Source organism: Borostomias antarcticus, assembly GCF_949987555.1.
Source record: "Borostomias antarcticus genome assembly, chromosome: 16".
In the NCBI taxonomy this organism is placed as follows: Eukaryota; Metazoa; Chordata; class Actinopteri; order Stomiiformes; family Stomiidae; genus Borostomias; species Borostomias antarcticus.
Genome location: NC_140249.1, coordinates 24,380,425 through 24,405,608, shown reverse-complemented (window position 1 = coordinate 24,405,608; position 25,184 = coordinate 24,380,425). Strand labels below are relative to the sequence as shown.

The window sequence follows — 25,184 nt, the reverse complement described above, 5'->3', positions numbered from 1 at the left end:
ATTTTATTATTACTATAGGCAGGAATGTATTATGATTATTAGAATTATGATTAGAATTATGATAATAATAATAATAATTATTATGATTATTATTATGTTTTCCATCACTCACCAAAGGAACGACAACAATCAAACTCACTGAAACCAACCAAAACACAAAGGTCAACCATTTCATTCAGTGAATTTTTACAGAGTGACGATGGGTCAGATCTCTTCCGTTCTACATGTGTGTGTGTGTGTGCCTTTAGGACATGAGGGGAACACGGGACTCTGAAGCACGGGCGTGGCCGTCGTGTGTACGGGGTGGCCGTGAGCGAACTGAGGAAGATACACACGCCTGGTGGAATACTCTGGTGGGGGGGGGGGGGGGGGGTCAAGCGCTGGATGGACATCACTGGGTCAAGGCCTGGAGGATGTCCTTCACCAGCATCGTACCGATCACCATCTTCTCACAGTTCACCGTCAGCTGGACACACCCTTCCTCTTTGGTCGCCACGGTGACCAGCACCAGGCTCCCGCTGGTTACGGTCTTCCCAGCGAACCTGTGAACCGGCAGAGGAGGAGGAGCAACAGGGGCACTGAGGTCACAGGTCAGAGGTCAGAGTGCAGAAGAGCGGAAACGGAAATAGAGCAGCAGGAAAAAAGCAGAGCACCAAATATATATATCAATCAGGAGGTATTAGCAAAATAACAACATCACATTCATGTGAGGAACCTCACTTAGATCAAATGGCATGAAACAAGTTTTTAAAATTAGATTTTGTTACATAAATCTATAGGCCTACAGGTCGGTCTCCTTTATGTGCACGCACAAAAGATTTGTCAAGGTTCTTGGTCGGCAGTTACCTTTCGGGTCTTGAGGAAGAGGATGTTGCCATCTGAGGGAACGCTACCTCACGTACGTACTGTACCACACACCACACACTCTCCAGCCGGTTAGCCTAGCGCTAGTCTGACTCTGGATGGAGGTTTTGGGGATAAGCCCTGTCATTCGTTTATTACTGCCCAATCAGTGGTGGCGGAATCTGTTCCCCACCCAATCAGATTCAATCCAGACTGAAAAAGACGATTGTGATTGGCTTAAAGAATTAGTTCCCCCCCCCCTCTATCTCTGAATGGTAATGAGTCCAGCCAGACCTTTCTTAAAATCAGGGGTAGGCTCATTATGTACATTCTCGCTATACAAATAAAAATTCTCTTCATTTGATTTGACTTTCTCCAGTGCTGGCACAGCGTAAAGGAAGTGTGGAGATGGGTCTGGCTACGTGAGACTAGCCTCGCAACAGTAGCTCTGGCTGCCAACTGTGCTCAGCGACCACACCCTCTGTCACCCGCACTCCTCGTACCACACACCACACCTCCTCCAGCCGGTTAGCCTAGCGCTAACGGCCTACTATGCCCAGAGACTGTGCACCTCCTCCAGCCGGTTAGCGTTAGCGTCGACGGCCGCGCCAGCTACGCTCCGTAACTCAACTCCGCCCCCTCTCACCTGCACTCCTTGTCCGAGCCGCAGGGCACGCGGCTGAGGTTGGCGGCGGTGACCACCCTCTGGACGATGGTGTGCTCGCTCTGGCACCTCTCCGTTAGGGTCAGCTTCTCTGAGATCTCGTTCATACCCATCAGCTGACCTGCGAGGGGGGGCACGATGACAGCAGCGGTCAGTCGGGTCAGGAGAAGTCCACCGTTTTGTCCTGCATGTGCGTCGAGGTCTAGGTTCTGGAAGCGGGGTGTGTGAATGTGGGGACATTTCCAATGCACTGTTTTTTTTTTTGTGGAAAAGGTGCGTTACATTTGTTCCACTTCAACACTCCTGCTCACATTGAAGTTGAACTTGTCTCATGGAAATTCAAAAGGCAAAAAAAAACAACTCTACCTGCTACTGGGTGTGATACGAGTGGAGGGAGGATTCTAGCACGACTACAGAAAATAAAAACAAGCAAACTAAACGGTGTAAACTACCGACCAGCCTCAGACAGTCGCATCCCCCGGATAGCAGGCGGATCTGGGCCATATACAGGCCAGATCTGACCCTTGTGGCTTAGTTCCGGCCCATATATGGCCCAGATCCGCTTGCTATCTGGGCCTTCTCCTCCTGTATCCTCACATCTTCATCCTCATTCCTCACATCTTCATCCTCATTTCACAGACTTCAATCTTAGGTGGATGTGGCTTTAATACTCTTGAATAGTATTCATTAGTGTTCAACCCTTCACCTCCCACCAAAATCTCTCCCATCAGTTTCCCTGTTGCCAGACTATGACCTCCAGTTTCACATCGACTATAAGAATGAAGAAAAAAAAGAGATATTTCAAGACTTAAAAAACAAAATGGCGTATATATTTCTGACAAGTACCTTATCATTTATATCATAAATTTGATGCATGAAACGTAAGCCCACTGTCCCACCCACCATTCAGACAAAGTTATGCTCCATTTCATGGACTTTCCAGCACTTGAGCTTCCATGGCCTAGAAGCACTGTCCTAGAGCCTGTTCAATGAATGGGGAGCACTGGGGATCAGATGCAGTGCCTGGCGGTGTCTAGCGTGGTCCGCTATGGGCCTGGCGGTGTCTACGGGGGTCCGCTATGGGCCTGGCGGTGTCTACGGTGGTCCGCTATGGGCCTGGCGGTGTCTACGGGGGTCCGCTATGGGCCTGGCGGTGTCTACGGTGGTCCGCTATGGGCCTGGCGGTGTCTACGGTGGTCCGCTATGGGCCTGGCGGTGTCTACGGTGGTCCGCTATGGGCCTGGCGGTGTCTACGGTGGTCCGCTATGGGCCTGGCGGTGTCTACGGTGGTCCGCTATGGGCCTGGCGCGGTCTACGGTGGTCCGCTATGGGCCTGGCGCGGTCTACGGTGGTCCGCTATGGGCCTGGCGGTGTCTACGGTGGTCCGCTAAGGGCCTGGCGCGGTCTACGGTGGTCCGCTATGGGCCTGGCGGGGTCTACGGTGGTCCGCTAAGGGCCTGGAGCTGAGGGATTGTGCTGGAGTCAAGTGTGGATCGGGATTAGCGCCCCCTGGTGAAGGAGCATTCCCAGTCATTCTGGTGGGGCTCGGTGTGAAAGGGCTTCTGGGATGCAGGTTAAAGTGGGTTGGATTATCTGCCGCTTAAGTGAACCGGAGATGCAGAGTCATTGTCACCCAGGCAAGGGGGGAGGGGGGCGGGGGAGGGGGGGCATCAGCTTGAAGCAATGGGAGGATGTGGAGGCAGGAAGGAGCAGGTTGAGTCTGGTGTGAAGGTGGTTGAGGCAGGTGGCACAGACAGCTGAGGAGAACAAATCTATCAAAGGAAACTTACCTAGACACTTCTCTACTGGGACCAGAACCACAGGGAGGAACGGAGGATATGACATGTTTAAACACACACTATGGTTGGACTTGAGATGAAAACCTTGTCCATTGTTAGTAATGGTTTCTAGAAGAAGTCAAAATGGCGACCAAGGTTCCCTGAGTGAAGCAAGACTAGAATGGGCTGTAGGCTATAACGTTACTATAAGAGGTGACACTGCTGGTCTCAGGCGTTTGTGTGTGAGTAAAGCGACAGACAATTATGTCTTACGTTAAAAGAAACAAACAAATATACATATTGTGTTAAATAAATAAACTATGAACATTTCTTCAACTTTTTATAGGAGTGCTAATTTTAGTTCCAATTAAGAAATAATTGCTGGTACACAAAAAAAGTGTTACTGTTGTCAAAAGAAATTAATTTTGAATTACACGTAACAAACAGTCAAGGCAAGTTTACAAAAAGTAAAGTACACTACCAGACCAAACCAAAAAGTGAGTCTTTCATATGTAAAAGGTCTATTTGTTTTGTGGAATGGGCCTTTTTTTCCAGGGTTAATTTCCGATAGAATAGAATTCAAAGTTGTTTTTCTGCTTTCTGGTTCTTTCTGGTTCTTTCTGGTTCTTTCTGGTTCTTGCACCCACCTTGTTCCTTCTTGAACTCGTTCTCGGTCATGAAGATGGGCATCATCAGCTCTCCGACGGGGGGCTGGATCGACACATAGAACTTCTTGGTGTGAGTGCTGTTAATGAGCAAGAGGAGATATGGATGAGGTCATCACAAAGGACTCATCCCTCCAACGTGCACTCAACTAGTGTTTGAATTGAACCCTTTATTGCCCCAGAGGGGAATTTGTTTAGCACACGTCAAGCATACAGAAAACATTAAAATGTACGCCCATCACCAACACCACAATGTCACCAACCACCATCATCGTCATCACCATCCTCACCAACATCATCGCTTCAACATCATCATCACTGCAACAGGCATCAACAGCTGTTCAATAATTTAATGCTTCTTGGCACAAAAGAAGTGCTGGCTCGTTTCGTCCTTGTTTTGGGCGTTCTAAACCTGCGTCCAGAGTTTAGTTCTTGAACGCCTCAACACCTTTCAAATCACTGTGTTCAGAGCTTCTCTGTAAACTTTCATTAACCAGGCAGAACTCTCTGCACCAGGTACGATTACGCAATCTGTGTAAGCCATCAACGTTGACATGAGACGGAGGTCCCCAGCGTGTGTAGGCACGGTTCAGAATCTGCAAAATGGATGCTGATCGTCGCAAAATGAAAAAGTTGGCTGTGGCACCTTTAAGTGGCAATTGATTAACACACCTAAAAAGATTTATTTAAGATTTATTCATCAAAATTGTGTCAGCATCACTAAATTATTGCTTTTGAAAGCAGCACACGTTGAGTAGTGATCATGAATGTTGAGTCCATGCATGTTGAGTCTGTGTGTGTAGTGTAACCCATGCTGTCTCTCACCAGAGCTGGAAGTTTGCTGCTTGCGTTGAGTCACAGAAGTCAACGCCCATCACCACGGTAACAGTCTCACCGGCTGCTAACACCTCTGTAAAAGTACCAGACACACAATAGAGACAGTAGAAATGAGAGTCGACAGTGTGGCCTCTACCTGGATCTGAATGAGAGAATGTTGTCGATTGTTGTAAAGTAAATTCAGGAAGACTTCATTGAAAACCCAGTTCTAGGATTGAAAGGTTCATTTTTGTAGCGTGCTGCAGCGTCAGGGCAAGCAGAGGTCATGCAAAGCCACAACGTGTTTGGGTCCGGGTCAGCGGCGGACGCACCGATCTCCGGGAACTCCTTGATCCTCATCCCGGACTGCAGCCGGGCGTCCTCCAGGCGCACACTCCTGGTCTCTGCGGCGGAGCTGTTGGTCAGCTGGATCTGCACGGCCAGCATGTGGGGGTCGGGTCCGTAGGGCTGGCGGCTGAAGCAGTACTCCGCCCACAGACCCTCGCCCGTGATGCGGTGCAGCAGCTCGTAGCTCTTCAGGGCGCCGGACGGGGCGATGGTCTGACAGAAGAGGTCTCGGGTTAGCAGCAGAGGAACGCAACGCACATCAAACAACGTGCGACAGGTGCTCGACAAAAATGAAGAAACTAAAGACAGAGAGAATGTCCACACACTGTATGTAGCTGAGTTTTTTTTTTTTTTTTAAAGATATTTTTTAGGGCTTTTCAGCTTTAATGGGATAGGACAGTTGAGAGAGACAGGAATCGAACCCGGGTCCTTATGGGGCGCGCCTTACCCGGTGAGCTACCGGGGCGCCCCATGTAGCTGAGTTTTAATAAATAGGGCACAACGTTTCAGCCAAAATGGCCTTCTTCAGGTGCAACGTCACCACATTCATTAAAGTCAGATCTTATCATCTTTAAAAGAATCTCATTGTTGAAAACACATCATAAAAAACACTGCAACAACAGCATTAAGGCTACTGTTTCAAAATCAAGGAAAACATTTATTAATCAAGCTGCCAATTATGTCACACTAGAAGTCGAGGGAACGTGAACTCTATATTAGTTGCTATGGCACTTCTGTTGCTATGGCACCGATCAACAGTGTTCTATGCAGAATAATGCAGAGAGAAATCTACCGTGTTCATTATTACATCACAATGGAATTGGAATTAGAACGTTGCCAAAGTCTATATAAACTCTTCCTGAGCCACACGAGGTTATTTCTTTGTGTTTATAGGCAACTGGACGCTATAAAGTTTAGAGAAAAGTAGAATTTATCAAGATTTCTTTTCTATGGTGCTTAAAAACACACATCAATGTATTCCTGTCCGTTCTAAACAGTGACTTATTGATAGTAAGGCGTAGCAAATATACAGAAGGGGAAAAAGTTCATAAAAACAACTAACAGCTATTTTGTGACAAGGGCATAAAATCCTCCTCGCAGACCGCTGGAGCTGGGCTCACTATCTTCCAGGTCCAGATATTTGCATAATCCAGACTTTTTTCGAGTATAGAGTTTTTGATTGATTTTGCTATCAGCCCTCTAGTTTATCATGGTACAAAATGTATTTTATAAAAGTCAAGCTGGAAGTGGTTTTAAATTTAAGAGTTTATGAATGCACAACGCCTGTTTGAAAGTGAAAGTAAATTGGAGTTGTGTTGTTAGTACTGTAGAGTCCATATACTGATAAACACGCCTAAACGTGATGAAATCAGCCCACATGAGCAGATTACTAATCAGCTGAACGGCAGCACAGAGCGCTCACACTTCTAGTCTAATCTACAACGTAGCAGGAGGCAAATGTTGCTCATTTGGAAAATGAGAGTTAACATGCAATTTGCCTCCGCACACCAACGCGCGTCGTCACCTTTTTCTTTGAATGCCTTTTTTTTAACAGCTCAAGAGCGGAGGTCTTTCCTCCTCAGTTGCTATATCTCTGGCGAGGGGTGGTCCTGATACAGAGCATGACTTCTATGTGGTATCAACCTGCACACATCTGTTTTACTCATGAAAAAACGTATTGGCAACCGCAAAATAGAGACACCACCATGGTTGTCAGTGCAGGAATCACATGAGACATCCTGATGTTCCATCTAAAGAACATCCTGATGTTCCATCTAAAGAACATCCTGATGTTCCATCTAAAGAACATCCTAATGTTCCATCTAAAGAACATCCTGATGTTCCATCTAAAGAACATCCTGATGTTCCATCTAAAGAACAAACATTCTAATTCATCTGGATCTTCAGGAGAACCTCAGGCCTCTCCCTGTCAGGGCGGAGCTGAGAGGAAGGGACCCACCGTTGGGGACAGCACGGTGTCGGTCAGGGACAGGCCCTCCAGGTCCGTCACCAGGCTGGACGACAGGTAGCTGTTGACAGGCGTGACCTGAGGAGACGGGCTGGGCTCGACTGAGGAGAGAAGAGAGCGCCGATCAATAATAACAACATTAACAACAATAACAACAATAACCCCAGGGCCCAGAGCAGCAGGTCCTCCTCCTCCTCCTCCAGCGCTCTGCGCTATGAAGGAAACGGTCACTCACAGTCATCAAGATCAAGAAGAGACATTTCTTTTGTCTCCTTCTTGGGGTCTTTTTTGGGCGGCTTGGCGGGAGGTTTAGATGTAGTTGTCTGAAAAAGAATTAGGATATATTCATTTGAAAAACGACAACAAAAAATGTTAAGAGGCATCAACTAACAGTGTGCCCTTTAAAAACAGCTACACTGATGACCATTTTAAAAAGGCCTACACACAGAATTAAAACATTTAATCCAAATAATATCAACTATCAACAAGCATGACAGTGCCCCTTTAAGATAAATTGTTCTGTCATCTTACTGTATATGTATGCGTGTGTAACTGTGTGTTCTCTTATGTTAATAACACATCATGTTGTGAGTGTGTAACTGTGTGTTTTCTTATGTTAATAACACATCATGTTGTGTGAGTGTGTAAATGCGTGTTCTCTTATGTTAATAACACATCATGTTGTGTGAGTGTGTAAATGTGTGTTCTCTTATGTTAATTACACATCATGTTGTGTGAGTGTGTAAATGTGTGTTCTCTTATGTTAATAACACATCATGTTGTGTGAGTGTGTAAATGTGTGTTCTCTTATGTTAATAACACATCATGTTGTGTGAGTGTGTAAATGTGTGTTTTCTTATGTTAATTACACATCCTGTTGTGTGAGGGTCTGCGTCCCGGGCAGTTGTAAATGAGTGTGTAAATGAGTGTGTAAACGAGTGTGTAAACGAGTGTGTTCGTCTGACAGACAGCACCTTCTTCTTCTTCTTCTTGTTGACTTCAGTCTCAGACTCCGAATCTTCCTCCGACTCTTCTGACTTGCTGCTCTCTGACTCGCTCTCCTCGTCTTCCTCTGACTCTGACTCCGACTCGCTCTTCCTCACCGTGCTCCTCTCCTCCTCCACACTGCTCTGCTCGCTGGGGGGTCAACACAGCGTTCACACAGCGGTCAACACATGTTCAACACAGCGGTCAACACAGCGTTCAACACAGCGGTCAACACAAGGGCGTAGGTTTGGTTTCAACATTGGTAGGGACCATATAACAGTGTAGCCTGCATACACAATTTTTGCTGGGGACGAGAGGTTAAAGCTCTTATATATTCATATATTTATGAAATTGAATAATACTAATACAATGTTGTTAGTCTACTGTATCACATCCTGCCTGCTGCGTCCCTCCACTCTCGACTTTTGCTGCTGCCGAGTCCCTCCACACTCTCTCTCTCTCTCTTGGTTGCTTGTGCGTCCGTCCACTCTCTCTCTCACGACTGCTGCTTCATGCATAAAAATGATTTGATTAAAATTTAGATTTTCATTGGATTTTTAGACTGACATTCAATTCATAAATTGATATATCTGTCCATTGGGGGAGTAACAAAATACCAGACAGTAGGCAATACCAATTGCGAAATTCCACAATCCTGGTTTTACAAAGCTATAGCTAATAGCCCATCGGCTAGTATTCATTGCGGACACTTACGGTCATTAGTTGTGAGGACGCCATGATGTCCTATTCAATTAAATCTCTGGTGGGCAGCTAATGTATAATAATGTAATGGCTGCTGCTATCCTAATGTTACAGGATGATAGAAGCCATCTTAACAGTTCGCTAGCTAGCCAGCTTATATCACCGGTTGATAATTTGCCACAATGGAAAGACAAGTGATGTTAGTTTAGATAACATTAGCTAGCACCAACCTAGCTGGTTTTCATGTGGCTACTGCCTAAGGTTAGCTACTTAGTTTACCAGTAGCTAGCTAACCTAGCTAACGCTAACGTTACTTACAGTTGCGGAGAAAAAGCTCCTGATATCCCTCATCCTCTTCAGAGGGGGAGGCGACATTGTGGTGGGTAGCCTACCTAAATGGCTGTCAGAATCACAACTGTATGGCTTGCTGTCAGCGTCTGTCTGTAAGGCTGTTCTTCAGATCAAGCGAAAATTTGAAAAATGCAATGATCTATCTCAGACAAATGAGCCAATCGTGAGTTTAAAAAATATAAAAATAATACAGGGATGGCACATTCACAGTGGAGGAAAGGGGTAGGCTAACGGTCTAATATCTATAATGCAAAATAATTGGTACGGTCAAGGTTGCTTAAAAGTTGGTAGGGACAATTTGGGCCTCCCAAAATGTTGGTAGGGACATGTCCCGACCGTCCATACGCAAACCTACGCCCTTGGGTCAACACAGCGGTCAACACAGCGTTCAACACAGTGGTCAACACAGCGTTCTTTCACTTTCACTCTTCACTCTACATGTACCGCTAACTTTCACTCTACATGTACCACTACCTTTCACTCTACATGTACCACTACCTTTCACTCTACATGTACCACTACCTTTCACTCTACATGTACCACTACCTTTCACTCTACATGTACCACTACCTTTCACTCTACATGTACCACTACCTCTCACTCTACATGTACCACTACCTTTCACTCTACATGTACCACTACCTCTCACTCTACATGTACCACTACCTTTCACTCTACATGTACCACTACCTTTCACTCTACATGTACCACTACCTTTCACTCTACATGTACCTTTCACTCTACATGTACCACTACCTTTCACTCTACATGTACCATTACCTCTCACTCTACATGTACCATTACCTCTCACTGTACATGTACCACTACCTCTCACTCTACATGTACCATTACCTTTCACTCTACATGTACCACTACCTTTCACTCTCCTGCACCGCCTTCTTTAGCTCCTTCTTCTTTTTCTTCTTCCTGTCTTCCTCCTCCTCTTCCTCCTCCTCCGAGCCGGACTCCTCCTCCCCACTGCCCTCGCTCTCCGATCTGGACCGGCTCTCCTCCTCGCTGCCGCTGACACTCTCAGAGCCGCTGGCCGTGTCCGAGTCTGGAGGGGGAGGGACCGCACACACACACACAGACACACGCACACACAGACACACACACACACACACACATACACACACACACAGACACATACACACACACACACGCACACTCACACACACACAGACACGCACACACACACACTCACACACACACAGACACACACACACACACACACACACACACACACACACACACACACACACATAGCATTAATGCATGCACACAGACACTAACCAAAGACACACATACACAGACACTGTGACTCTGCTCAATGTATCAATGTATGAAGGTCAGTTGAAGGTCAGTTGAAGGTCAGCTGAAGGTCAGTTGAAGGTCAGTTGAAGGTCAGTTGAAGGTCGTAGGGTCAGTAGAATGTCGGACACAGTTACCGCTGTCGGCCGACTCCGTGGGCCCCGACTCTCCATCCGAGTCCGAGTAGAACGGCTTCTCCACCTTCTTCTCCTTCCTCTTCTCCCGGCTGCTGCATTTGGTCCACTCTGGTACCTGGCAGCAGAGGTCAAAGGTCAAAGGGTCAGAGGTCAAAGCGGTGTTTGTGTGAAACGCGGTCTGGAAGCGGAGGCAGAGGGGACAGCGTGACCATGAAAGCGTCTCCTGCCGGCCGGCGAGCCTGGCGCGTGAACCCGTCGTTCAGACGGTCCAGATCTGCTCGGTTCTAGCGTGAACCGCGCCGGTGTCGTTTGGGTTCTTCCCCGGCTAAGCGGCAGCACCAGGGGACGCCTTCATGGGTTCAGGAAGTGGTTTACTACAGTAGGAGCACTTCCATTAAGAGACGAGATTTCCTTCAGGCGTGGTCGATCCCTCACACAGAAGATAAGATCCATAAAGGAATAGAGAAAGATAATTCAATCAGTATGAGCCGTTCTACTGTACATAAGCTCATACTGTTGAGGGTGTTGTGGACCCGCGTCCGTCTGGACCGGAACAGAACGACTGGAACCACAACGCCTCAGAGAGGAGGTTCTACTGGTGTGGAGGAACTCGGCACTCCTGAAGGAACCGGCTCGTTAAGGGCAGGAACAGAGGAGGAGCCTGTGGGGGGTAGTTCGGCTGAGCTAAGCGCAGAGTAGCAACTATGGTAGGCCGGGGGGACGGGTGGGGGGAAGGGTCAAAAAGCACTTAGGATCTGGCGCTTTGGGGGGAGGCTGAGAGAGAAGGGCTCTTTGCCACTAGCTGACTCACGCTGGTTAAAGTTGTGACTCTTTCAAGCAGCGTAATGACCTGGCAGACGCAGAGAGAAGACGAGGGTGGCGGTGAGATGAGAAAAGGAGGAGGAGACAGAAGAGGAGAGGAGAGCGAGGCAGAAGGTACAGGCAGGGAGTCTAGCTGCACTTCTAACCACTCTCCCAAAACAGGCACATTTCAATACCAGCTAAGACTAAGGAACACTCCTAACTCACTCAAGAGAAAAGACTAAAGGGAAAATGACATTATTTACACAACAAATTTAAATGACTTCTTTTAAGACCTGAAACAAAAATTATTAAATATGAATTTGTCATTTTACAAAAAATATATATTTATAGATTATGATATAATATTAACATTATTCACTATAGTTTCTTATTATTGTCAGAGTTATTAAAACATAAATCAATGACGGCTGACTATCAATGACAAAGAATGAGTGCATGTTTGCTTTTAAACTTGGCCATGGCAGAGAAACAGAGATGGAATTAATTAATCCTGGAGGATTTGAATGGTAGACCGTGAGGATTTGAATGGTAGACCGTGAGGATTTGAATGGTAGACCGTGAGGATTTGAATGGTAGACCGTGATGATTTGAATGGTGGACCGTGAGGATTTGAATGGAGGACCGTGAGGATTTGAATGGTGGACCGTGAGGATTTGAATGGTGGACCGTGAGGATTTGAATGGTGGAGCGTGAGGATTTGAATGATGGACCGTGAGGATTTGAGTGGTGGACCGTGAGGATTTGAATGGTAGACCGTGAGGATTTGAATGGTGGACCGTGAGGATTTGAATGGTAGACCGTGAGGATTTGAATGGTGGAGCGTGAGGATTTGAATGATGGACCGTGAGGATTTGAGTGGTGGACCGTGAGGATTTGAATGGTAGACCGTGAGGATTTGAATGGTGGACCGTGAGGATTTGAATGATGGAGCGTGAGGATTTGAATGGTAGACTGTGAGAAGGAACAGAGGATCTAGGAAAAGGCAGATTTCTGAGGGAATAAGGTCGAGACACACTGCACAACACACACACACACACCGCACACACACACACACACACACACACACACACACACACACACACACACACACTGCACAACACGCTGAAGCCCACAAGTCCAATTTCAGTGAGAGCTGTATGAAGCTATCTATTTTCAGCCTTGAACTCAACAACTACTGAAGTTCTATACATAATTAATGAAGAGAACGATATTGATCTTTCTCCTCCACATCTAAAACCCTGATTTAACGACACAATTTAAAGGGTCTTCCTAGAGCGTACAGCAGGACTGAGAGTCATACATTTGAAATGTCCAAACTCAGGAAATCCACCCGCGTCTCATTTCTCTTTAATCTCATCAGGATGTCGCCCAGTCGATGTTCAGATTACGAGTTCTCGAAACTCAGCTGGAAAAAACAGCTTGAAACTGTCTGACCGACTTAACGTCCGACTTAACGTCCAACTGACCCTTCCTGAGAGAGACAAGAGAAACGGACACAGCAGGAGGGCGGCCATTAAAAACCACACTGCACTCCCACACCAGTAGGGGGCACCTCTCGCCATTCTCCTAGCAAGCCGATCCGGGCCTCGGGGGTGGACAGGACGTCCTCTAGCTGTGGACCCAGGGCATACAGACAGACAGGCGGGTCAGAGAGCGCTCATTAAGGGTCCGAAAACGTTTCAGAAGACCAGATACCGGACCTCCACCTGCGGGTGACCTCGACTGGAAATCTGCGACACTCAGGGAGGGAAACGTCATGGGGGAGAGGCGGAGACATGGTAAACAAACCGTTCACAAAAGCAACCATGATGACCAAATGTGACCGAATCAAACGCTGCTTTTCATCTGATGAGCTGGTCGTTCTGTCACACGAGTGTTTAGTCAGATACGGGGCCGTGGCTCAGGAGGTTGAGCGGGTCGTCCAACGACCGCAGGGTCGGCGGTTCGAATCCCGCCTCCTCCTGTCCACATGTTGAAGTGTCCTTGGGGGAGACACTGAACCCCAAATTGCTCCCAATGAGCAGGCTAGCATGGCAGCTGCCGCCATTGGTGAGTGAATGAGAGGCTTTGGATAAAAGCGCTATAAGTGCTCTGGTCCATTTACCATGAGATACTGATGATTTGATTTCAGGTCAACATTTGGCAAACATGTTTGAACAGGAACCGATGGCACATGGAATGGAATGATGAAGACGAGGGAAGGGTTGGCTGGTTAGTGTATACTTGAGGTTGTTTGGTGATAAGTCTAGGGAAGTATTACTCTATAGCACACTACATAACATCAGAGCGTTTCCTAATCTGTCGAAAGGCACGTAACAGTGCATGGGTTGTTCTGGTGGGTTGATACATGTTTACAGTGTGTTCTAAGCAGCATAGCTGGAGGTCAGTCTTGTTCTATCACACGTGCCATTGGCTCAATCAGGTGAGAGTTCACCAATGAGGGGTGAGTATTTGCTGCCCGTCGGAGGCCAGGGCAGCAGAGGGGTGTGTGTGGTGCGTATCTATACTGGATGAAGTCTTTGGTGCCATATTGGTCGTCATATACAGTAGTTAATCTATGGCTTAGAAGCAGTTACTGTATTTCATCATTTCACCTGTGAGGGTGTCTGTCCAGGTGATGTAACCTATAACCTATAAACTATAATGTTATTAGCATACATACAATAGCGCTGCACGGCATTCTGGGAACATGTATGTGCAGCAACATCCCTTTGGGGAAATTCCCACCAATAGGGATGAGTCCTTGGTGGATGAGGTCACGCTGATGTGACTGGTGTGGATGATGGCGGCGTGGGAGGCGGGCTTTACTGTACGTATGTGCGCCCTGCTTGTGTCGGGTCGTAAAGTAACTACGCGCCCCCTCCGAGGCCGTGCCCTCCTAAGGGAGCTCCACTCTGGGCCCCTGGGGGCCCCTAGGGGCCCCTTGTCTGTCTCTTAGTGTTACTGTTCCACTGCACGCACAGACTCCTTCACCTCCACGTTGCGCACGGTGGGGTCGGGCGCGGCCTCGGGCCAGTCGGGCAGCTCTTGGTAGCCGCCGGTCTTGGCGTTCAGCAGGTGAGATAGAGAGCCGAGCTGGAAGTGGTCTCGGTCTGGAAACACACAGGAACAGAGTCATTTATCCTTTATTTCTCTCAGAAACCTAAGTCTGTTTTATTAAAGCTTTGATTGATTGATTGATTGATTGAAGTCTGTTTTAATATATATAGGGATGTAACAATAACCGGCATAAAGATCAACCGCGGTAAAATTTGATAAGATTCATCACGATAAAATTATCATTAAAACCGTGTTGGATTTCTGCGCTTCAGAAACTCACTGTAAATACTGCCCAGCATCAACCAAAGCTAGCAACACTTTCCAAGACGCATTATTTTAATGTTTATGCAAACATAAATACATAGTGCTGCTAATTTCATTTGTGTTTTTCATATAAAACTTGGTGAAATGATTTCAGTGGGTGTTGGTCTATCAGTAGTTTTATAAAATTTTCGGCACGTTTCAAAATACGGCGATAATTCTGATAACCGTGATCATATTGGTCACTATAATCGTGATAATACTGATAACCGTGATCATATTGGTCACTATAATCGTGATAATACTGATAACCGTGATCATATTGGTCACTATAATCGTGATAATTCTGATAACCGTGATCATATTGGTCACTATAATCGTGATATGAAATGTTCATACCGCTACATCTCTCTATCATAAGCCCTGTGGTGGAAGGACAGCCGGCGAGGCCGTGGTCCAGGGTGAGACCATCCAGGGTGAGACCGTCCAGGGTGAGACCGTCCAGGGTGAGACCGTCCTACCTTTAAAAGGAGACTCGAGGATGGGCGCGGGCTTCAGGGCGAGGAACAGCTTCTTGGCGTACTTGCTGAGGGCGCCGCCCTTTTCGGTGGGAACGATGAGCTGCCTTATGAAGCGGGCGCGGTCACGGATGTCGTAGTTCTGGTCGTACTTGGCCAGGTTCAGAACGTACTGAGTCAGGAGCTTAGTCTGGAGATGAGAGGAGAGGAGGAGGAGGAGGAGAAGAGGAGGAGGAGAGGAGGAGGAGGAGGAGGAGGAGGAGGACGAGAGGAGAGGCGGAGGAGGAGAGGAGGAGGAGGAGGACGAGAGGAGAGGTGGAGGACGAGAGGAGGAGGAGGAGGAGGACGAGAGGAGGAGGAGGAGGAGGAGAGGAGGAGGAGGACGAGAGGAGGAGGAGGAGATAAGAGGGGATGACGCCAGAGAGACCAGCCACAAAGGGTAGGATGTCACATTATAATAATAATAATAATAATAATAATAATAATAATAATAATGATAATAATAATAATAATAATAATAATAATAAACATTATTTATATAGAACCTTTCTAAACAAATGTTACAAAGTGCTTTACAAACAATCAGCAGTACACTAAAACAGTGGAAAAGAAGGCGTGGCTCCCAGACACACCTGTTTGGAGTTGGTCAGGTAGAGTTTGGCTGCCAGGTTGATGATCTGCAGCTTGACGATGTCCTCCTCGTTGGTGAAGGTCTTGGCCATCTTCCTCAGGACGTCCGGGGCCATCTTGGGGACGTGCTCACAGTACTCTCCGATGAGCCACAGAATACTGGCGCGCGCCATCGGCACCTGGACACACAGAACACAGCGTAGGCATCGTCACAGCCTGAAATCTAGCCCTCACTACACTATTCAATTACAACAAATACCCCAGATAGCAAGCGGATCTGGGCCATATACAGGCCAGATCTGGCCCTTGTGGCTTAGTTCCGGCCCATATATGGCCCAGAATTATTACACATCCGCTTGCTATCTGGGACATGACTATAATTTTGTGCGATAATTACATGAATGTACCTGAAATAGTTGGGGATCAAACAGACAACTTTCTGCATGTGACATTTGGGCTGTTTCCTTTGTAGGCGGGGCTACTCTGATTGGCTACATACTAAACATCATTTTGTAAACAGAATTCATAACAATAGTTGCTAGCACCGAATTTGATTTGATAATGAAAGTAAGACTGCTCACTCAGTTTTAGCTGCACTACTAAGTACCACTGTGTGAATCAGCTTTGACATCATGATACAGTATATTGTACATTATTTATTAGGAGCCAGCGGTGATGAATTCCCCTGTGTTCTCTGCCCTAATTGCTTTTCTCTCTCTCTCTCTCTCTCTCTCTCTCTCTCTCTCTCTATCCCTCTCTCTCTCTCTCTCTCTCTCTCTCTCTCTCTCTCTGGCACAAACAGCAAAGCATTGTGGGTATGGAAAAGTGAATAGATTCCATGGGTGGGTCACATGGAGCTTGATGTTTATGTGACTGTCATCACTAGAGGCAGAGAGTGAGAGAGACCTCTCACCTGGATGTCTGGAGGGTGGGAAGCTCACCTGGAGGTCTGGGGGGTGGGAAGCTCACCTGGATGTCTGGGGGGTACGGTGGGAAGCTCACCTGGGTGTGTGGGGGGTACGGTGGGAAGCTCACCTGGATGTCTGGGGGGTGGGAAGCTCACCTGGGTGTCTGGGGGGTACGGTGGGAAGCTCACCTGGAGGTCTGGAGGGTGGGGAGCTCACCTGGAGGTCTGGAGGGTGGGGAGCTCACCTGGAGGTCTGGAGGGTGGGAAGCTCACCTGGGTGTCTGGAGGGTGGGAAGCTCACCTGGGTGTCTGGAGGGTGGGAAGCTCACCTGGGTGTCTGGAGGGTGGGAAGCTCACCTGGATGTCTGGAGGGTAGGAAGCTCACCTGGAGGTCTGGAGGGTGGGAAGCTCACCTGGAGGTCTGGAGGGTGGGAAGCTCACCTGGATGTCTGGAGGGTGGGAAGCTCACCTGGATGTCTGGAGGGTGGGAAGCTCACCTGGAGGTCTGGAGGGTGGGAAGCTCACCTGGGTGTCTGGAGGGTGGGAAGCTCACCTGGGTGTCTGGGGGGTGGGAAGCTCACCTGGAGGTCTGGAGGGTGGGAAGCTCACCTGGGTGTCTGGAGGGTGGGAAGCTCACCTGGAGGTCTGGAGGGTGGGAAGCTCACCTGGATGTCTGGAGGGTGGGAAGCTCACCTGGAGGTCTGGAGGGTGGGGAGCTCACCTGGAGGTCTGGAGGGTGGGAAGCTCACCTGGGTGTCTGGAGGGTGGGAAGCTCACCTGGGTGTCTGGAGGGTGGGAAGCTCACCTGGGTGTCTGGAGGGTGGGAAGCTCACCTGGATGTCTGGAGGGTAGGAAGCTCACCTGGAGGTCTGGAGGGTGGGAAGCTCACCTGGAGGTCTGGAGGGTGGGAAGCTCACCTGGATGTCTGGAGGGTGGGAAGCTCACCTGGATGTCTGGAGGGTGGGAAGCTCACCTGGAGGTCTGGAGGGTGGGAAGCTCACCTGGGTGTCTGGAGGGTGGGAAGCTCACCTGGGTGTCTGGGGGGTGGGAAGCTCACCTGGAGGTCTGGGGGGTGGGAAGCTCACCTGGATGTGTGGAGGGTGGGAAGCTCACCTGGAGGTCTGGGGGGTGGGAAGCTCACCTGGGTGTCTGGAGGGTGGGAAGCTCACCTGGATGTTCTCGGTGAGTTTGGCCATGTGCTTGATGATGTCACTGTGCTGCTCCGGCTGCATCTGCAGCAGCTTCTTAATCACCACCACCGACTCCGCCACCACCAGCTCTGAGGGTCACACAACGTCACACAACGTCACACAACGTCACACAACGTCACACAACATCACACAACATCACACAACATCACACAACATCACACAACATCACACAATGTCACACAACATCACAGAACATCACACATATCAAAGATACAGTATGCCCCACAGTCCCTCGGTTACTATAGTTGATTTCTCACTGTATCATCTTCATCTGTCCAAACTTAACTAAAGATGGGACTACTGGTTTTCTCTTAGCTGTTAAGCCCACAATATACTTATATCGATATACTTATATTGATATACTTATATCGATATACTATACGAGCACTTGCTTTAAACTACGCATACGTGGTGCGTCGGCTGCGGTCATCTGTGCAGGTCCCACAGCAAGTATATCGCAGGCTTAAGGCTTGAAATAATGTTTTATGGACAGAGCAGGACACAAACTTAAATGTGAGTGTGAGATCAACAATATCCACCTGTAGGCCAGAGTGATTTCCTGTTTCCTACTGTAGCAGACAACCTCAACCCCCGACAGACTGTGAAATCCTGTCACAAGTTCAAAGGTGGAAGCGTAGTTTGCTGCCTGCTGTTCCCTGCCAGCCCTGAGGGGGCAGCCTACCATCAGACTCACCGTCGCGGTTGGACAGCAGCTGGACCAGCCCGTTCAGACAGGTGTCCCTCACCTCGCCGATGTTCGTGGCGCAGCGGCCGATGGCTTGGATGGTGGCGGCCACGAAGTCCTTATCCATGCTCTTAATGTAGGTCTGCCAGGGAGCGTTGGGATACGGTGTGTGAGTAAACACAGGGAGCGGATGGATACGGTGTGTGAGTAAACACAGCGAGCGCATGGATACGGTGTGTGAGTAAACACAGCGAGCGGATGGATACGGTGTGTGAGTAAACACAGCGAGCGGATGGATACGGTGTGTGAGTAAACACAGCGAGCGGATGGATACGGTGTGTGAGTAAACACAGCGAGCGGATGGATACGGTGTGTGAGTAAACACAGCGAGCGGATGGATACGGTGTGTGAGTAAACACAGCGAGCGCATGGATACGGTGTGTGAGTAAACACAGGGAGCGTATGGATACGGTGTGTGAGTAAACACAGGGAGCGGATGGATACGGTGTGTGAGTAAACACAGGGAGCGGATGGATACGGTGTGTGAGTAAACACAGCGAGCGTATGGATACGGTGTGTGAGTAAACACAGCGAGCGGATGGATACGGTGTGTGAGTAAACACAGCGAGCGCATGGATACGGTGTGTGAGTAAACACAGCGAGCGTATGGATACGGTGTGTGAGTAAACACAGCGAGCGTATGGATACGGTGTGTGAGTAAACACAGCGAGCGGATGGATACGGTGTGTGAGTAAACACAGCGAGCGCATGGATACGGTGTGTGAGTAAACACAGCGAGCGGATGGATACGGTGTGTGAGTAAACACAGCGAGCGGATGGATACGGTGTGTGAGTAAACACAGGGAGCGCATGGATACGGTGTGTGAGTAAACACAGCGAGCGTATGGATACGGTGTGTGAGTAAACACAGGGAGCGGATGGATACGGTGTGTGAGTAAACACAGCGAGCGCATGGATACGGTGTGTGAGTAAACACAGCGAGCGGATGGATACGGTGTGTGAGTAAACACAGCGAGCGGATGGATACGGTGTGTGAGTAAACACAGCGAGCGGATGGATACGGTGTGTGAGTAAACACAGGGAGCGGATGGATACGGTGTGTGAGTAAACACAGCGAGCGTATGGATACGGTGTGTGAGTAAACACAGCGAGCGGATGGATACGGTGTGTGAGTAAACACAGCGAGCGGATGGATACGGTGTGTGAGTAAACGCAGCGAGCGGATGGATACGGTGTGTGAGTAAACACAGCGAGCGCATGGATACGGTGTGTGAGTAAACACAGCGAGCGGATGGATACGGTGTGTGAGTAAACACAGCACAGCTCACATTCCATCACCACATCCGTCACGTCACTGGACCGTACCTGGAACTCTCTCAGGATGGTCGATATGTTCGTATCATTGGCCAAGTTGGTCAAGACCTCCAGCTGTCCAGCAAGACAACAAATATCATTTGATTTGAACTCGTTCGAGGACAATAAATGAATGTACGACTTGTAATCAGCGACATTTCAGAGGGAGGTCAAACGGTCACCTTGAGGACTTTGATCTGGGTCGGGTCAGTGGAGCGGATGTAGAAGCTCTTGAGGTACGGTTCAAACATCCCCTAGGAAGACGTGAAGAAGAAGAGAGCTACAGCACATTCACCCCCTCCTCCATTCTCACAACCTTCATCCCTCCTCCATCCTCACAGCCTTCATCCCCTCCTCCATCCTCACAGCCTTCATCCCCTCCTCCATCCTCACAACCTTCATCCCTCCTCCATCCTCACACCCTTCACCCCCTCCTCCATCCTCACACCCTTCACCCCCTCCTCCATCCTCACAACCTTCACCCCCTCCTCCATCCTCACAACCTTCACCCCTCCTCCATCCTCACACCCTTCATCCCTCCTCCATCCTCACAACCTTCACCCCTCCTCCATCCTCACACCCTTCACCCCCTCCTCCATCCTCACAACCTTCACCCCTCCTCCATCCTCACACCCTTCATCCCTCCTTCATCCTCACACCCTTCACCCCCTCCTCCATCCTCACACCCTTCATCCCTCCTCCATCCTCACACCCTTCACCCCTCCTCCATCCTCACAACCTTCACCCCCTCCTCCATCCTCACAACCTTCATCCCTCCTCCATCCTCACACCCTTCATCCCTCCTCCATCCTCACACCCTTCACCCCCTCCTCCATCCTCACAACCTTCATCCCCTCCTCCATCCTCACACCCTTCACCCCCTCCTCCATCCTCACACCCTTCATCCCCTCCTCCATCCTCACACCCTTCACCCCTCCTCCATCCTCACACCCTTCACCCCCTCCTCCATCCTCACACCCTTCATCCCCTCCTCCATCCTCACACCCTTCACCCCCTCCTCCATCCTCACACCCTTCATCCCTCCTCCATCCTCACAACCTTCACCCCCTCCTCCATCCTTACACCCTTCACCCCCTCCTCCATCCTCACACCCTTCATCCCCTCCTCCATCCTCACAACCTTCACCCCCTCCTCCATCCTCACACCCTTCACCCCCTCCTCCATCCTCACACCCTTCACCCCTTCCTCCATCCTCACAACCTTCATCCCTCCTCCATCCTCACACCCTTCACCCCCTCCTCCATCCTCACACCCTTCATCCCTCCTCCATCCTCACACCCTTCACCCCCTCCTCCATCCTCACACCCTTCACCCCTTCCTCCATCCTCACAACCTTCATCCCTCCTCCATCCTCACACCCTTCACCCCCTCCTCCATCCTCACACCCTTCATCCCTCCTCCATCCTCACAACCTTCATCCCTCCTCCATCCTCACAACCTTCATCCCTCCTCCATCCTCACACCCTTCACCCCCTCCTCCATCCTCACACCCTTCATCCCCTCCTCCATCCTCACACCCTTCATCCCCTCCTCCATCCTCACAACCTTCATCCCTCCTCCATCCTCACAACCTTCATCCCTCCTCCATCCTCACAACCTTCATCCCTCCTCCATCCTCACACCCTTCATCCCTCCTCCATCCTCACAACCTTCACCCCCTCCTCCATCCTCACACCCTTCACCCCCTCCTCCATCCTCACACCCTTCACCCCCTCCTCCATCCTCACAACCTTCATCCCTCCTCCATCCTCACAACCTTCACCCCCTCCTCCATCCTCACAACCTTCATCCCTCCTCCATCCTCACAACCTTCACCCCCTCCTCCATCCTCACAACCTTCATCCCTCCTCCATCCTCACACCCTTCATCCCTCCTCCATCCTCACAACCTTCATCCCTCCTCCCTCCTCACAACCTTCACCCCTCCTCCATCCTCACAACCTTCATCCCTCCTCCATCCTCACAACCTTCATCCCTCCTCCATCCTCACACCCTTCATCCCTCCTCCATCCTCACACCCTTCACCCCCTCCTCCATCCTCACAACCTTCATCCCTCCTCCATCCTCACAACCTTCATCCCCTCCTCCATCCTCACAACCTTCATCCCTCCTCCATCCTCACAACCTTCATCCCTCCTCCATCCTCACAACCTTCATCCCCTCCTCCATCCTCACAACCTTCATCCCTCCTCCATCCTCACACCCTTCATCCCTCCTCCATCCTCACAACCTTCATCCCTCCTCCCTCCTCACAACCTTCACCCCTCCTCCATCCTCACAACCTTCATCCCTCCTCCATCCTCACAACCTTCATCCCTCCTCCATCCTCACACCCTTCATCCCTCCTCCATCCTCACACCCTTCACCCCCTCCTCCATCCTCACACCCTTCACCCCCTCCTCCATCCTCACACCCTTCATCCCCTCCTCCATCCTCACAACCTTCATCCCCTCCTCCCTCCTCACAACCTTCATCCCTCCTCCATCCTCACAACCTTCATCCCTCCTCCATCCTCACACCCTTCACCCCCTCCTCCATCCTCCCAACCTTCATCCCTCCTCCATCCTCACACCCTTCATCCCCTCCTCCATCCTCACACCCTTCATCCCTCCTCCATCCTCACAACCTTCATCCCTCCTCCATCCTCACACCCTTCACCCCTCCTCCATCCTCACAACCTTCACCCCTCCTCCATCCTCACAACCTTCATCCCTCCTCCAGCCTCACAACCTTCATCCCTCCTCCAGCCTCACAACCTTCATCCCTCCTCCATCCTCACAACCTTCACCCCCTCCTCCATCCTCACACCCTTCATCCCCTCCTCCATCCTCACCTCCTTCACCCCCTCCTCCATCCTCACACCCTTCATCCCCTCCTCCATCCTCACACCCTTCACCCCCTCCTCCATCCTCACACCCTTCATCCCTCCTCCATCCTCACAACCTTCACCCCCTCCTCCATCCTCACAACCTTCACCCCCTCCTCCATCCTCACACCCTTCACCCCTCCTCCATCCTCACAACCTTCACCCCCTCCTCCATCCTCACAACCTTCATCCCTCCTCCATCCTCACAACCTTCATCCCTCCTCCATCCTCACACCCTTCATCCCTCCTCCATCCTCACACCCTTCACCCCCTCCTCCATCCTCACACCCTTCACCCCCTCCTCCATCCTCACACCCTTCATCCCCTCCTCCATCCTCACAACCTTCATCCCTCCTTCATCCTCACAACCTTCACCCCCTCCTCCATCCTCACACCCTTCATCCCTCCTCCATCCTCACACCCTTCATCCCTCCTCCATCCTCACAACCTTCATCCCTCCTCCATCCTCACAACCTTCACCCTCTCCTCCATCCTTACACCCTTCATCCCTCCTCCATCCTCACAACCTTCATCCCTCCTCCATCCTCACAACCTTCATCCCTCCTCCATCCTCACACCCTTCATCCCTCCTCCATCCTCACACCCTTCACCCCCTCCTCCATCCTCACACCCTTCATCCCTCCTCCATCCTCACACCCTTCACCCCCTCCTCCATCCTCACAACCTTCATCCCCTCCTCCATCCTCACACCCTTCATCCCTCCTCCATCCTCACACCCTTCACCCCCTCCTCCATCCTCACAACCTTCATCCCTCCTCCATCCTCACAACCTTCACCCTCTCCTCCATCCTTACACCCTTCATCCCCTCCTCCATCCTCACACCCTTCATCCCTCCTCCATCCTCACACCCTTCATCCCTCCTCCATCCTCACACCCTTCACCCCCTCCTCCATCCTCACACCCTTCATCCCTCCTCCATCCTCACACCCTTCACCCCCTCCTCCATCCTTACACCCTTCATCCCTCCTCCATCCTCACACCCTTCATCCCTCCTCCATCCTCACACCCTTCATCCCTCCTCCCTCCTCACAACCTTCATCCCTCCTCAGTCCTCACAACCTTCATCCCCTCCTCCATCCTCACAACCTTCACCCCCTCCTCCATCCTCACACCCTTCACCCCCTCCTCCATCCTCACAACCTTCATCCCTCCTCCATCCTCACACCCTTCACCCCTCCTCCATCCTCACAACCTTCGTCCCTCCTTCATCCTCACACCCTTCATCCCTCCTCCATCCTCACACCCTTCATCCCTCCTCCATCCTCACAACCTTCATCCCTCCTCCATCCTCACAACCTTCATCCCTCCTCCATCCTCACAACCTTCATCCCTCCTCCATCCTCACAACCTTCATCCCTCCTCCATCCTCATACCCTTCATCCCTCCTCCATCCTCACAACCTTCATCCCTCCTCCATCCTCACAGCCTTCACCCCCTCCTCCATCCTCACACCCTTCATCCCCTCCTCCATCCTCACAACTTCATCCCTCCTCCATCCTCACAGCCTTCATCCCTCCTCCATCCTCACAACCTTCCTCCCTCCTCCATCCTCACAACCTTCATCCCTCCTCCATCCTCACACCCTTCATCCCTCCTCCATCCTCACAACCTTCATCCCTCCTCCATCCTCACACCCTTCATCCCTCCTCCATCCTCACACCCTTCATCCCTCCTCCATCCTCACAACCTTCATCCCCTCCTCCATCCTCACAACCTTCATCCCTCCTCCATCCTCACACCCTTCACCCCCTCCTCCATCCTCACACCCTTCATCCCTCCTCCATCCTCACACCCTTCATCCCTCCTCCATCCTCACACCCTTCATCCCTCCTCAATCCTCACAACCTTCATCCCTCCTTCATCCTCACAACCTTCACCCCTCCTCCATCCTCACACCCTTCATCCCTCCTCCATCCTCACACCCTTCACCCCCTCCTCCATCCTCACACCCTTCATCCCTCCTCCATCCTCACACCCTTCACCCCCTCCTCCATCCTCACACCCTTCACTCCCTCCTCCATCCTCACAACCTTCACCCCCTCCTCCATCCTCACAACCTTCACCCCCTCCTCCATCCTCACACCCTTCATCCCTCCTCCATCCTCACAACCTTCACCCCCTCCTCCATCCTCACAACCTTCACCCCTCCTCCATCCTCACACCCTTCACCCCCTCCTCCATCCTCACAACCTTCATCCCTCCTCCATCCTCACACCCTTCACCCCCTCCTCCATCCTCACACCCTTCACCCCCTC

General features: G+C 50.2%; 1 protein-coding gene across 1 annotated transcript in view; it reads right to left on the bottom strand.

The window, feature by feature from the left end:
- Positions 1-391: 391 nt before the first annotated feature.
- Positions 392-25,184, bottom strand: part of ap3b2 (adaptor related protein complex 3 subunit beta 2) — a gene marked incomplete at both ends in the record, with an annotated part of 30,116 nt that continues 5,323 nt past the window's right edge. Inside the window, 18 exons of the mRNA XM_084451435.1 lie at positions 392-578; positions 1,490-1,628; positions 3,933-4,030; positions 4,776-4,860; positions 5,099-5,327; positions 7,075-7,184; positions 7,319-7,406; positions 8,058-8,220; positions 10,000-10,180; positions 10,572-10,686; positions 12,949-13,008; positions 14,358-14,488; positions 15,218-15,404; positions 15,847-16,023; positions 17,921-18,030; positions 18,657-18,789; positions 20,034-20,096; positions 20,204-20,275. Of these exons, the coding sequence (XP_084307561.1) occupies positions 392-578; positions 1,490-1,628; positions 3,933-4,030; positions 4,776-4,860; positions 5,099-5,327; positions 7,075-7,184; positions 7,319-7,406; positions 8,058-8,220; positions 10,000-10,180; positions 10,572-10,686; positions 12,949-13,008; positions 14,358-14,488; positions 15,218-15,404; positions 15,847-16,023; positions 17,921-18,030; positions 18,657-18,789; positions 20,034-20,096; positions 20,204-20,275 (2,328 nt within the window). The remainder of the gene's footprint in view (positions 579-1,489; positions 1,629-3,932; positions 4,031-4,775; positions 4,861-5,098; positions 5,328-7,074; positions 7,185-7,318; positions 7,407-8,057; positions 8,221-9,999; positions 10,181-10,571; positions 10,687-12,948; positions 13,009-14,357; positions 14,489-15,217; positions 15,405-15,846; positions 16,024-17,920; positions 18,031-18,656; positions 18,790-20,033; positions 20,097-20,203; positions 20,276-25,184) is intronic.